The sequence below is a fragment of the Phaeoacremonium minimum genome (assembly GCF_000392275.1).
Source record: "Phaeoacremonium minimum UCRPA7 unplaced genomic scaffold PA7_03_scaffold_450, whole genome shotgun sequence".
Taxonomy (NCBI): Eukaryota; Fungi; Ascomycota; class Sordariomycetes; order Togniniales; family Togniniaceae; genus Phaeoacremonium; species Phaeoacremonium minimum.
The window spans coordinates 1-15604 of NW_006921352.1; the positions used below are offsets into that span (position 1 = coordinate 1).

At 46.7% G+C, this 15604-nt stretch overlaps 2 protein-coding genes across 2 annotated transcripts; both read right to left on the bottom strand.

The window, feature by feature from the left end:
* Positions 1–11534: 11534 nt before the first annotated feature.
* UCRPA7_6060 (hypothetical protein) lies at positions 11535–12311 on the bottom strand (the record flags this gene model as incomplete). Its single annotated transcript, XM_007918602.1, has 1 exon — positions 11535–12311. The coding sequence occupies one exon, from the start codon at positions 12309–12311 to the stop codon at positions 11535–11537; it is 777 nt and encodes a 258-aa protein (XP_007916793.1).
* Positions 12312–14075: 1764 nt separating this feature from the next.
* UCRPA7_6061 (putative mfs transporter protein) lies at positions 14076–15301 on the bottom strand (the record flags this gene model as incomplete). Its single annotated transcript, XM_007918603.1, has 3 exons — positions 14076–14395; positions 14458–15203; positions 15255–15301. 3 exons carry the CDS (start codon positions 15299–15301, stop codon positions 14076–14078), a joined length of 1113 nt encoding a protein of 370 aa, XP_007916794.1.
* Between the last annotated feature and the right edge of the window lie 303 nt (positions 15302–15604).

The following is a 15604-nucleotide window of genomic DNA, read 5'->3' on the forward strand; positions in this document are numbered from 1 at the left end:
GGGGGGAGAGGGAGGGGTTGGGGGGAGTAAGTTGTGAGTTACCTGTCAATAGCTGCCTTTTAAGCTGTTGAAAAACACCAGCTACGTCGTCTCGTAAAGAAGGATCTGTCTGAAGAGCGTCCTGAAGAGAGCCCCTCCCAGACAAAGCAGCTCCTGTCTGCTCAATCCAGACGTTAAGCCTTCCGTATTCGGCTAAAGCTTTCTCTATAGTAATTCTCTGGTTTGAGGATGTGTCGTGGCTGTAAAGTAACAGAAACTGACGATAGGACTCTCTTGTCTGTTGTGAAAGTTCTGCTAGAGAGCTTGGGCGATCGTCATCGCGAAGTGGAATAGCAAGTGTTGGTGGCGACATGACCATAGATCAGCCTTGAATTCATTAACTAGATTTTTCAAACAGGATCATAATCACAAGCACCGAGTCCCTTGTGAATAGCTCAGGAAGATTGCGGTATGATTACCCATGCTAAGTTGTGATCACACCTAGATCTCATCGCGGGGTCACATGCTTGATTTGAACCACGTGATTACGTTTCAAGTTTCAGCTGTTCCCCGCGCCAGGTTGACAGTGACCAATCTTTTCTCAATTGCTCTTGGTGATTATTTTCGCGTCCGCAATGGAAGTTGCGGGAGTTGTGTTGGGCGCATTGCCTATCGCCCTATATGCTTTAGATAATTATCACAGATGTCTACAAATGACCAAAGACTATGTGCGCTTTGAGGCGACGATTAAGCTTATCCGTCGGCACATCTTTGTTCAGCAAGAACAACTTCAAATTACTCTTCGCAGCATTGGCTTGGTGGATCCCACCCCACTACAACTAGAGGAACACGTTCGACAACTCTACCCCGAGAAATGCGAGGCTTTCATAGATATCATCCGTCACATGGAGTATCTCTTGACTAAATTGATAGAAAAGTTGGATATTGATGTGCAAGGCAAGGTAAGTGGCTTCTTCGACCTACTAGTAAGGGAAAGCTGATCGGATTAACAAATTGCAGCCAAGATGGACGAGTGAGCCACCTGAACGAACAGTATGGGAATGGCGCCGAGTTAGAAGAAGTTTTGGCCGGAGTTCTCGGCAGAAGCTCATTGATGACCTTCAGTATTGGAATGAAGCATTGAAAGTCTGTTTTGAGAAGAGTGAGCTGCCTCTTGAGACAGATACACCAAGTGCGACGCTTGAGGCAATCCAAGGGAAGTTTGACAAGCGATCCTGTGCTGCTATCCGGGAAGATGCATGCCAGATGCATGATGCCATGAGACGCTCATGGATATGTCAGTCTCACGATCACCTAGGCAATCTAGGACTTGCATGGCACACAGACGGGTCGCCAAAGCCCGGAAAGTTCAACATTTTACTATCATCCGCCCAATCCGCCCCTCAACGCTCGCCGGAAGCGTGGCAGCATTTCTTATTCGAAATGGAAAACAAATCGAAAGAGGCGATGACATTCGGTTCAATGAATTCTACTGTGCCGACTACTTCGTTGACCGCTGACGAGGCTCGTCGTCCCAGGAAACGATTCAAGTCATGGCTTCAAAGTATCACTGACTTAGAAGCGGCATCTCAACCGAGATCCGAAGATGTCGAGATGATTGATGCAAGATCACGGACTCCGAGTATGTATTATTGTAACGAGATTCCTACTTACTACTGATGACCCCTCTTTTATCAGGCCCTTTTGTTGATCCAGGGTTATTGGAGTTGCCTCCGGAGGTCCATTGTCTATGCACATTTATGCATGAAGCAAAACGGCTAGGACGGCTTAGAGTCGAGACTCGTGAAGGACATGCAAATGAATACCTTCGAGTAGAACGACAACAAACAACTGATCGTCCACTGAAAGCCATTCCGTTAAGTTCGATTCTCAGTCCTGGAGTAGGATCTTCCGCTTTGGCGTCTGGAAGCTTCCTCATGTCTAGGAAAGACAGATACGCAATTGCAGCTGCAGCAGCATGGGCCGTGTTGTATTTGGGTGATTCTCCATGGATCTCACCAGACTGGGAAGGTAAAGATACGCTTTATATGATCCTTGATGATCACGTCATGGTCACTAGACACTACCCTAGCATTGCATTTTCATTCAAGCGTGGGAACACGAAGACTGAGTCGGACCCAGCTTATAGCCCACATTCAAGCAATTTACGATCAAGTCTTATTCGAAATAAGACAATCTTTGCTCTTGGCATTCTCTTGATTGAGTTATGTCTCAACAAACCGTTTGACCAGCTACGCAAAGAGGCTGTCACAGACAGTTTGACGGCTGCATTTGGCATTGAACCGGCTCCTGATGACTATGAGGTCGCGAATCTTCAGATGCAGAAAGTCTACCTAGAAGGAGGAGACTTTTACGGTTACGCAGTACAAAGATGCTTGCGCTGCGAGTTCCCGGGCCGTGACGTAACCAAAAACTTCGCTTTCGATCAATTCAGACGAGACTTCTTCGCGTATGTAGTCGCCCCTATCCAGGCGACTTATACATTATTGCCCTCGTCTTGCTACTCTATTTAAGACAAATAGCTGGAGAAAGCACTGTTAGAACCGGTCCTCTTGTTATGTGATACTTTGGTGACCTGATGACACAAAACCCCGTTCCCGCACTCTATTCACTCGAACACTAGGAGGAGATCTCCTGAGTCCCCTCTAAATGATCCACGTCCCTCTCCAAGATCTGCCAGAAACTTGTTAGCAATGCGGAACTCTTTTATACCGTTAGTCGGCGTACTTTATCTGGAGAAGCATCATGATCCTCAAGCCGCGTGATGCGACTCCCAATGCCGGTGGTCTCGTACTTGCTGAATTGCCAGGCCCAAAGATTGGCTTCAAACAGCTCGTCAACTTCTTCTAAAGATCGACCTTTGAGTTCTGGAACGAAGAGTATGGCGAAGATTAATGCTAAAATTGAATCACCACCAAGTATCCACCCCAGGCCAGCGCCAAGATGAGCTCCAGGTGTTCCGAGCAGGTAGGGGATAGTGAACGTGACAATGAATGCCGACAGAACATCAATGGCAGTAGCAAATGCAATAGCTGTCTGCGTCAGCAGACGCAATGATATGGTGAATATGGTGCTTACTCTTCTTCCTCATCCTCACACCACCGATCTCAGATGTAATCAAGTATGCCAACATGTTAGTTGAGTACTTCGCACTAGCAGTTAGTAGAATCATAGAAGCAATGATCATGTTCGTCTCTGACGTTGTAGGGTCTCCTTTTGTGCCTAAGCCCGCGATCATGAAATTAAAAAATGCTGTGAGAGCCGTGCCGCTTATGAGGAGAGCCCGACGGCCAACTTTGTCAGCGAATAAACAAGCAACAATGGCACTGACAAAACCAGCAACTTGTGCCAAGAAAGAGTAGGTGAAGGAATTGGACCCAAGGCCCATCTGCTTGAAAAAGGTTGGACCGTAAGAGTTGACGAACTGAGTTCCTGTCGATTGTTGGAACTGTACGCACGTTAGTTGTGAATTCATATGTCCGGGTGCCCTCATAGATTGATCGTAGGGGACTTCTGATGGATGGTTATGGAGGGAGCTGCAGTGAGACTTGCCCAGAAGAGAAGCGATGTCACAACGGTACGTCGTAGATATGTTCCGCGAAACAGGTCAAGCCAGGAGCCCGACTGCATATTACTGCTTTCAACGGCTTCGTCCAATGCGCGGATCTCTGCTGCCGTGGTTCCGTTCTCCGCCAGCCGCTTAGCGCGAATTCTGTTGAGGTTTTTCAATGCGACTTCATTTTTACCCTTCGACACAAGCCACCGCGGGGACTCTATTACAGATAGCTTAGCAGGGGCTCAGAGTAAAAGCAATTTCTAAGGCTGGAGGGTTTACCAATAGTGAAAGGAATGCTAGCCAGGAGAATGATTGCCGGAATGAACTGCACGCCCACGGGGATCAACCACCCAGCAGCTGTCGTGTAGTTGGCGGTGGCTCTCCCCATCCCAGCACCCCACATATTGCCGAGGGTAACGATGCAGATCAAGGAGCCTGCGAACACACCGCGCAAAGAGGCTGGGGCAACCTCAGCTTGATATGCAGGAACTACATTTTCGACGATGCCAACGGTGAAGTAGGCCACAATCCGACCAACGGAAAACTGAACCCATTCCTTAGCTGTCATCTCGACTAATCATATTATGTGAGCAGACAGAGTTCGAAGCAACATGAATGAGATACTGACTTAGAACCCCGACAATCTGGGCAAAGCAAGTGAAGTAGATGGTTCGCTTGTATCCGAAACGCTCAGCAAGAGGCTCAAAAGCAATGGTGCCGAGAAGTTTCCCAGGCCAGACAACTTTGAGAAGTTAGCAGCGCAGATACTGGAAAGAAAAGCTATGGTACTTGAGTTCATGATGGCCTTGCGCGTGGTTCTCAATTCGAAACCACCAGCGTCTGTCTTGGAGCCGAATTCCTTGAGCCATGAAGGGAGCGCTTGTATAGATCCGAACGACCCAGTGTCGACCCCGAACATGATACCGCCCCATGAGAAGAAGAAGGAGCAGTACAGAAGGAAAGGCGTTATGTCTTTCCACCTGCTATTCATCGTGATGGTCTCGCGTAGGCTGCTGTCGATGCGTGAAGCGGTATGTTGAAATGCGGGATGAGGTTGTGGAGAGGGAGAGGTTGAAAGATCTTGACATCAAAAGTGGGCCACCGTCGTCGACATTAAATTTATCAACAAGAGCTTGGAAATTCCATGGCTAATCCGTCAACGCTAACTTACCAGTTGAACGACTAAGAGCTTCCATAGCGCATAGGATGGTCAGTAGCAAAGCGCGGACACGCTCGCGTAACAAGTCCTGTACTTTTAATTACGACAGCTCCTGTGTCTTGCCTAAGCCGGGATAGTGTAGATCCACAGCGACTCCGGGGTCGGCTATCGGCGTTTGTGGCATCCAAAGTTCTTGGGGAGATGACATCGGAGAGCGTGTGGGGATGCGGGGGAAGTCGCGAAAATAGCCATAGTGATTCGTAACAACCAATTGAAAGGAAAGGCATCCAATACACGATACTGCAATGCCAAGTCGTGGACTTGTTTCGAGCGTTCGAGGGTGATGGCTTGGTGCTAAGCCAAGCGACGATAGCACTAGGAGAGAATGTCCTAGAGTGGAGTTACAGGATGATGTCTAAGACTGTAGCTCAACGAAGATGGAACTAGTCGCCGATTGTGCGCCGTGGAAACTTGCTAGGAAATAGTTACAGCCAAGGGCTCGGAAGTACTAACTGAACGATGGAGCAATAATCTTTGTGTCCTATATGAAATCTGCCTATTGACTAGCATAAACCTTGGCTTGAGGTTTCCGGTTCAAGTTTGCCAAACGCGCCAGTCTGTATAGTCCTACACGAGCATACTAGTAGGGCTTCAGGTTGCATCCCGCGATTGAATGACCTCGGTATCTCTGCTAAGTAGCTCATTCGAGTTCCGACACCTATTTGTACTTCCCTGGTACTTTTATTTTCTTGAATAATTCACCTTAGCAGTTGGGACCTCTCACAAAGAAACTCCACCATGGCAACAACGAGCTCCAAGAAGCCTAATTTCTTGATCATTGTGGCCGATGACCTAGGATATAGTGATGTCGGGTGCTACGGTGGTGAGATTCAAGCTCTTATCAGCGATCACCTTGTTTAAGAGGGTATCAGGATGAGCAACTTTCACACAGCGTCAGCTTGCTCACGAACACGACCGATGCTCTTCTCAGGCACAGACAATCACAGTGCTGATCTCGGGCAAATGTTCGAGCATATGGGTGGATTTGAAGAGTACTTTGAAGGGAATCCTGGTTATGAAGGATACCTCAATTGGCGAGAAGCTACCTCGACCGAAATTCTTGATGAAGCGGGATACCCTAACATCATGTCTGGGAAGTGGTAAGAACCCTTTGCGTTGTCCGATAACAAATGAGTCATCGTCAACTTTCAACCGTAAGCATTTGGGTCTGACGAACCCCCTCGCACCATGTTCCCGCGGATTCCACAAGAACTTTACATTCCTCCCGGGGTCAGGCAATCATGATGGGTACGAACCTCAGTTGGATGCGGACGATCCACCAATTCATAGTCTGTGTACAAGTGGTCAGGTTCCTGGATCGCAAAACTCAATTTATTGGAGAAGCTCATTGAGCATTGGGAAATTTACTATGCGGAGATAGGGATGGTGCAAGGTCCCCCATATTTTCATGTTTGAGACAATTTAAAACTTTATAGCGTTGAGCTCCCGACCAAGGGAAAGCGGATCTAATCATTGACCTAACTACTGCAACTGGACAAATAACATTTACTGGTGCCCTCGCTACCACGACTAGCGACTTGGTTATTCAAGACTCAAGTCGGCCAGATCCAGTGTGTTGGGTATTTTGCAATTATATCCAAGATAATAGTTCGCTCTTGGAATTATTTCTCAGTGAGATCTCACATTCACCGATTAGGATGGAATGAAGGTTACTAAGAGGGGCAGATGGTATGTCTCAGCTCGCGACAAATGATCTGATGGGATATCAGGGGTAAATCACCTTATTGCAGTATTTGCAACGGCTAACAAGAAGCCTGCTCATGACGTGATAACTTTTTGCACATGTTGTAACTGCGCCTTGCCGTGCCTTCAACTCAATGTGTGCGTGTCGGGATTCCCAGCTGAGTGACTTGCCACCAATCATGTAATAGAATTTGATACCTTGGCGAAAGGAAAAACAAGGCGACGAATGGCAATCTTGTCTTCGATTCATCCTCGTGAGTTGGGCAAGATTGGGCTCAGATACTCTTTTAGCCAGCCTATATTGTACACGTCACACCATCTAGCCTCATATTTTGTGACTAACCCAAACTCTTCATCCTTATTCCTTCTGCTATTAGTGTCTCTGTTTAATTCTTTGGAAACATTCACACTGTCATACTTCTACATGATCACCGGCGAGCTCAAAACCATAGTCTTGCTCAGTTATGGCTGAAATTGTTGGCTGCATTGTTGCAGGAACTCAGATTACAGGTCAAATCTGCAGTGTGATCAACGAGTTCAGAACCATTCAGCAAGAGTTTAGCAGAGCTCCTCAAGAAATACAAGAGCTTATGGAAGAAATTCTTTTCTTTGGTCAGACTCTCACTGAGATTGACACGGCATATAGGCTGGACGCGGTCAGCCACACTGAATGTAATACGCCGCTAGCTATTCACATTCTGAAACACTGCGAGAATGCATTAGAAGCTCTGTCGGATGTCGTCAGCCACTTGAAGCGCAAGCTAGAGCGGCCTAAAGGATTTAAGCGGAGAGCGGCAACCTTCGAAGTCCTCTGGAAAGAAAAAGAAGTTAAACACTTGGAAAAAAGGCTGACGAATTCATTGAGACTTTTGCAAATCTACATTGTAAATAATCTTTTGTAAGTGTTTGATGAATTGTGTACGCAGATTCCTAACATTTATTAGGCATCAATCTCTCCGGACTCAAGCAATCTCCACGGAAATGCTACTTTTACTCAAGCAAACTCAATGCCCCTCTCACGGGAGAAGTAAATCCTTAGAAAAGGATGAAGACGAAGACACTACTGGAACTTGCAATGCCTTGTCCTCGGAAGTTTTGAGAAGAGGAATAAATCCACCGGCTAAGTATCGAAGAGTATCTCTGTGGACTCCGTCATGGCTCTCCAGTATTGCATGGGATTTTGAGATGGTGGTCACATCATCAAATCTGCGACAGTTCAATTTAAGACAGTACCACCATCGGCACTCCCAATGCGAAGTTTTCTCTTTGATTCGAGATGGTGATCTTGCTGGACTTCGCACCATGTTCTTGCGGCGGGATGCATCACCCTTTGATCGCGATGAGAAAGGCTTGTCTTTGCTGCATGTGAGTTGTGTTTACCAAAGCTTTTGTATCAAAGACTACAACATTGAGTAGTATGCTGCGGGCACAAATCATGCATTGATCTGTAAAGAATTACTTTCCATGGGTTTGGAGTGGTGTATAGATGAGGAATTAGGTTATTCTTTGTGAGTCTAAGTTGCCGTTCATCCATATCAAAACCGCCGTTGCAAATTATCTCTTCGCCAAGTTATTTTCTGCATCAAATATCATATCACCCAATCCGATCATTCTGACTGGTCAGGCAGTACTCCAAGGCAGCTTTCATTATCGAGTCCACTACTCTATTGCAAAACCAAGCTACAGGCCTTGGAACTCATGGACTTGTTTCAAAGTTATGAAAGCAGTTCGACATTAGCGGAAAGTTGTCGATTTCTGATCTATGGCTGCTCAGTTGAGACAAATGACTTATATCTCATAACTCAATTTCAGAAGCGCGCTGCTCCCTCATACTTCACGATGTCTATCCAAGAAAGACGGCAAGCAGTCCGGATATATTGCTTCAGTGGCTATGACTCGCCACACCCAGATGCCGAGGTGCTCCGGTTCCTCCTTCGCGAAGACAAAATATTACAGCCTATGGACCTTCAAATGACTCCGCGCGATGAGTATTCCCTGATACATTCGGCTGCAATTGCGTTTGGGAGGGCTAGCAGAAGCTTTCAGACTGCAATCTCAAAGAGTAAGGTGGAAGAACCACCTTGGAAGCCACTTCTTAGGCAAATTGTTAGTTGGGCAAAAAGAGCGAACGTTCTCAGTCTCGTCGAACGTGTTAGGCACGGGTATTCTATTTGCACTCCTAATCTTATCTGCGATGAAGAATGGACTGGCACGCCCTTGCTTTCGCTTTTCAAGGGTATCTTTATAGATGAGTATAGGGGAGGGGTCACAGGAATTGGCCTTGTTCAAAAGGTCTTCGAAGAACATAAGATAGTGGTGCAACGCGCCCTTCGACAGTGGCTCGAGGTTCTCGCATGGTGTGGGGTGGATCTGACTTGCTATGGGCAAGACGAGGCGAACTTCTTCGCCTCTAATGCTTTCAGTTTCAAATTCGCGCTCTCCCATCGTAAACACCGTCTTGCTCAACAGGACTTCTTAAGGAAAGCTTTACCGGTTCGACTTTGCAGCCTCGAGTTTGGGAACACGCCACAGGATTGGCATGTTGATTGGATCGTCGATACCGAATGTAACAGACTGGCTGGTGAATTCTGGAGAATAGAGGAAGCAGAATCAAAGGAGTTTCTCTCAATGCCTGGAACATGGCCAGGCTAAACGTGGCTTTTGCATCTCGGTGATAAACTCAAGCAATAAAGTCACCAGCGCGGATGTCGGACAAGTTGATTTTTTGTGGGTTTCATTGCAACACAAACATGATTTAGGGATACGGACCTCTTCATTTCGATAGTACGCCTCGGAAGGGTAGCGTGATCATGCGGTATGACAATGGATCTGGTACACTCTCACTGAATGAGCTACCGGAACAAAAGAATGAGACGAGTATGAGTAATTTATAAGGTAATGATAAGAATGTCTAAACAGAGTATTCTCTGGTGCTCTTTGAATGTGCTTCCCTTGAGAAGACCACAGTGCAGAAAGGAATGGTTTGTAGGATACATTCAATCCGCCACACGTTGTTCAGCACGATCTCACTGTTTTGAGGCTGAAACATCCGCACCCTCTCGGTTATAACCTATCTAATCACACAGGCCACAACGTTCATGCTGGCAATTGGTGCACTTCGTATTGACGGAATAGCACTTTGTCGAACATATGTGCTTCTCTTGTTAGTCGGTGAATTATTCCACTTCGCCGGGGCTTAGGTCCAGGTACATACGCATGTCCATTTGGATTCAGTCTGAAAGAGTCTGTCAATTAAGACAGGGTTGTGAAGATGAGAAAATACCCTGTCACAAATGACACCGCAAATTTGGTGCATCATGAATGGCATGTCTTCTTGATTTCAAGTTATAGAGAGAAAACGTTTGATGAGTTCTATTTGAACTGTCTATCTTCTGGTTATAGACGGACCTTATGTATTAAGACCAGATTTTGATGCCTCTGTCATGTAACTTCTAAGAGAACAATGTGTCTGACGGTTGTTAAATGCTCGGACATATCATGCAGTTAGTTGTTTTTTTGTTATAGTGTTAGATAGCTAGGATTACTCTAAAATGATTCAGTAGTCTATGTTACCTTTTGTCTATTTTGAGGTGACCTGAACTGGCATTATAACCAAAGTTTGACTAGAACAGTGATGAATACGTGGCCCGGGGGGGAGTTTACATAGCCCGGACGCATCACACGCAGTTAACTGTTATGTTATGTTATATGGAGCCCGGAACATCGGACAAGAAGGGTTTTAGCTCGAGTGGTCTCTACCTTATTTGGTCACACTGAAGTTATTTCTTGACCGAGAATAACCCGATTCCCATCCAATACCTGGTCCATTACCTAGTACTTCAAGTGGTTCAGGGGTGATAGCCCCGCTTGGCGCGCGCATACTATATACTAGCAGTCACCTAACAGCAATACACCAGCATCAACAGAAGAGCAGTCCAGATAAGAATTAATCTCCTAAGGGTGTACTCGCGCCTGTTGTCAGGACTGCGCTACTTGCCGGTATGGTGTTTGGTAGTGTGTGGAGGTCGGGAGAGCTGTTACAGGGGATACGGCGCTAAGAGGCGCCAATTGTTAGATCTGTTAGATCTGGCTGATATTGCACCTAACAATGTAACCCTTCGATGCTGCGTCGCCACTTCTGATTGGTGCTCTGTACACCAAGATAACAAGAGGTCGAAAATACTAATGAGGGCTTCCACGTCACCGGCTGTTTCTAGTTCAGAGTCCACGTTCTAAGAGCTGAGGAAGAAGTAAAAAGGTGCGTCGACTTAGTGTTCTTATTCCGACCCCATCGGAATAACCATATACCTCCGAAATAAGTAAGAGCAATTCTGCGATGACACTGGGAGCTTTTGGGTCCCATAGATACGTCATATCTAAGTCTTACATCGTATTCTGGGATACCAAAACCAGCTGTCGTGGATAGTGATGCCCTACCATGACGCCGCCCATGAACCTTAGCATATAACCCCCGCTATTTCGTCACGATTCAGTAGTAGAAGTTGAAAATGAGCTATAATGTAGCCTGAGCGATTCCAAACGAGGTTCTTCATACTTTACCGCTAGTACGAGATTTGTTTGAGAACAATGAAGCTAAGCAGATGACCCAAGTTTCACGCTTTCATCTAAGCTTTTCCCTCTGATGTTGCAAATCTCTAATGATTACCTTAGACATCGACAGGGGTGCTGAGAAAACTCGTGCAAGTCTACTGTTTGTTACAACTAACGTTATTCGCACCATCCTGGAATAGCTAAAGTTAACGCCAATGCAGGCTGCTGAGCTGCCGGGGTGCGTAGCCTGGGTGTGATCAGGCCACAGCTATCACTAACTACGTATAACCCTACAGCGCACCATGGCTGGATTCACCTCCAAGCACACCTTATTGCCTAGAGTGTTATGATAACACGAGATTCACAATGAATCATAGATAACGATGACAACAGCAAAAGGCTACCAGTATATGATTAGTCAAGTTGCTCTGAGCAACTAACAAGATTCTCGGTAGGTCTAAGCTTATAGCTTTTACAACTAAGTAGTTCTCACGCCAGAAAGCATTACTGCACCCAGACTGATTGCATTCCAGGGCCACTCAAATAGAGCATGATTTGCTGGCCCTGGAGTGTGCTGTTGTAGTATTGAAGAACTTGTAGAGTTTCACCAATTGCTGCGGTAGGAACTAGTAGCGAGAGAGTACCCTCAGCCTGCTTCTTCGCCAACCACTCGTCCTGCTGTTCCTGCGCCTGCTTCATGTCGTCTGGAATGAAGGCAGAAATCTTCCCGTAGGGATAGACCTTACCAGGGATCAGACCTCCAGTGACGACGATGCCGGTTTCCTCATCAATGACTAGGTTGGTACGCGCCTTTGAGTCAGCGGGGCGATCCTCGGGCCAGCTGCATCCAAGTACAGCTGTCGAACCGTTGCCATCTGGCCCGGGATCAATCACGCTCCAGCCCTCTTCGGTAAATTGGCAATCCGATGCAACGCTTACTGAAAAGGTGCTATTCGGGTTGAAAGTCGCCTCGCTAAGCTCCTCTAGCTGTGCCCTGGTTGCCTTCTGGCGATCTGCGGGCGGAGACATCCAACGCTTGTAGTTTTCTGGAAGCTCCTCAGCTGAAAAGGAGAAACCATGGTCGCCGCGGGAGCGATTAACATACAGCTCCAACTCTGTGATCTGATTGTTGACTACTTTGATTCGTGCCCAAAGAACTGACTGCTGCTGGTCATTTCCTTCGCTAATATCCAGGGCAAAGTATGCCGAGCCGCTCGTGGTATCAATTGCCAGTAGACTGGGCGGCCCAGCCTTAGTAACAGTGCGCCATAAAGTCATCATGCCCAGTGCTGCCGGATGTGAGTTCTCGGTCGCCTCATAATCTGGAGCCAGTGGGAGGATGTCAGGATTGTGGGCCACCATGGAGTCCAAGATACTGCTAACAATCGCCGCCATACAGCTACGAGAACAACCACTTGGACATGTGGTTGCTTCGCTCCTGCCAACTGGTGAAATAGCCGGCATCGCAAGCACCCCCACAGCGAGGACGAAAACTGTCGCTGTCTTGCTCAAAATATGCCTCATGGTGACTGCCGGTCAGGTAACCTTAGGAAATGACTATACCCAAGTAATCTATCTTTCAGGGGTAAATTTCGAGAAGAACAAGACATTAGTATGTCTTAACATTGACCCGAGCATAAAGAAATAACCAGCTTGAGACCAGGAAAAAGTCTCGCTTAAATAGCAATCACAATACGCTTATGGGATTCCAGAAACTCATAGACCTTACAGAGACCAACCCCACATTCCGAGTTTCCCTAAACTGTTGTAATTGTGACGTATGGTATTTTTAATGACAGAATACCAAAATGCCAAGATATTTCAACAGAATTGGTTGTCCCTATTAAACTTTCTTTGGGTAAAGAGAGTGAGCTCGATAGGGTATTGCCAAAAACCATAAAGTAACTGTTTGTTAGCTATAATTCTTCTTAGTAGCTTAACCAAGCTTTGCTACTTGTCACTCGCACGAACATGAAGGAAATCTGGTGTATTTTGAAAACAAATATATAATCGACAAATAAAATCTTACCTGTTGATGACAAACCCGTCGACCTATTCTTTGTACTAAATTACCGGACTAAGTAAGAGGTTCACGTATTAGTAACCTCTAAGAAGGCAATATCTAAAACGCCAGTGTCCTGTGAACGAACATTATCGGATAGTGGAGGCCAACTGTCGGTCTCGAGCCAAGTTGTACAGTCTCTAGGACTAGCAGAGCACTGGATGTGAGAGATGATGACCTATCATAGCGTCCCGATCTGAACTTAATTTGGGTTTGCTCGATCTCTCCGGACCGAGGATTTACATCGTAGTTCATATCCGACATAATCTGGTACGACCCTTCTCGGCCAATGACTTTGCGCTTTCCTTGAGGGCTGCAATGCAAGACAAATCCTACTAATACATTTTGCTCACATCAATCCGAAGAGAGCACCAATCTAACCACGTTTCCTTCAAAGATACGTGACTACTCCGGGAGGAGTTGTCGTTATGGTTGTTCACTACAGGCAAAACCCCGCAAGGCCTTGGCTTTGGAGGCTCTCAAGCCACGGCTAGTCCATTTGTGGTAATTTTTTCATCGTATTACATCGGCGGCACAGGGATGAAGAAGCTGCCCCAGATTACCCCACAGTATCAGCGGACTTGGTGGCGGGCTCCCGGGATCACCGGTATCTCATGTTTGACCCTAGACGTAGATGCGGGTAGCATTGATTTAATGGACCGGAGGCTGATGAACCAATCAATAAGAATTGAGATTTGTCAGTCCTAGGAGTAAAATTCTTGCTATCGTTGCTTTCTTTGCTCTGCTATTTAGCCCATAGTGTTACAACGCTTTCACAACTGTACTGAAAAATCACGATGCGAATGACCGAAGCCATGAGAGAATTCAGACACTCTTTAAAGACTAATCATCGCTATCTTGGCTAAACTGGACTAATTTCTGCAGATACACTAGCCTTTCTCACGTCAAAAGACCGATATCTGCTTCAGTGGTCCAAAGGGCAGCCATACTCTCCTGTAGATGACTATGCCTTTCTCCTCATATTACTCTCCCACTTCTCTGTCGACATCCCAGCGGGCGTGCTTCATAATCTTCCAGCTCAAGGTAAGTTGGCGGAGCTTTTTGCCCCAGATCCACAGTGGAATCCAGAAAACAAGCACGCCTCCACAAATGGCGGCCATTTCGCCATACGCGACGCTGTAACCATGCTTGTCAACCCAAGGGTTGGTGTAGAAGCCAAGAAGAAATCCAAACGCAGACTTGAAAGCCAGTTGCGTTACAACAATCTCACCAGCAATTGGTCGATAACTGTCGATTGTGTAGACCAAGGACACATTTGTCGCTTGCGTAATGGTGAAGTTGACTAACGATCCTTGGAGTCAGCCAAAAGTTTTATTAAGTGAAAAAGAACGTTACTCATCATACTTAAACCAATGCCGAGAGTTGGTACCATCCAGTGCAGTCCATTGTTGATGCCAACCCCGTACAGTGCTAAAGCTAGAGGACCGGTGATGACGCTTATCATGATGGCAGGAAGGCGCATCTCTGGCTCACGAATGCCACCATTGCGACGTGTAAAGTAGTCCGCGATCCAATCAGAGAGATGGCCGCCAAAAAGGATGCCTAAAAGAGCACCTATCACGGCGGCAAAGAAGCATAAGCCAGACTGCCATGCTTCAAACCCGTAAGCGGTGGAGAATGCCGGAGACACGTTGGATGTGATGGCTGTGATGAACCCAATGGTAACAGACATGACGAGAGTGGCCCATAGAACTGGTGGCAAGGCAAGTAGAAGGATAGGTCGAATAGTCATGTTCCAAATTGTTTCTTCAGTAAAAGTTCCGTGGTAAAGTCCGAGACCTTGTATCCAGTAATCGCGGGTCTTAGCCCGCTGACGGGGTCTCACCTCGACGTGCTGGATGTTGCCTTCCTCGTCGGGCATCTTCATGTGATAAGCCCCAGACTCGGCATGTAAAGTTGTAGTGATGCCGTGTGTGTCTGGACTGCGATTATAGGCTGTTTCTGGGAAAGTAAAATACACAATCAATGTTACACCGCCAATGAGGGCAATTGCGACGTAGTATATGTACCGCCAGGGGTGATATTTGACAATGAAGCCGTCGACAATGGCACCGAAGGCAACACCGAGGTTCAAAGACGCGTTGTACATGCTGAGAGAAGATAGGACAAGTCAGATATCTGGAGGATGTATATGCACATACAATGCTAGATTCAATCGAAACTCACGCTGTAACTGCACCTCGTTCATGGAGGAAGAATATGTCTGCAATTGTAATTGGTGCTAGACACTCGCCGGCACCTGCGGCAATACCCATCACAATTCTAGCGACGAGGAAATTGGCGTATTGTTTTGCGACGCTGCACCACACGGCGGTAATAAGATACATCGTGAAGGCTGTTACATAGACGGGGCGGCGCCCGTATTTGTTGATCAGTGGCATCCAGACCAGGTTACCGAGTCCTTGAAACAAGGCAGTGCAGTTGAAGAAATACGCTGTTTTGGCAATGGGGGAAGCCATGCCAGTCTTTTGCCAGTCGGGAAAGAAGTCTT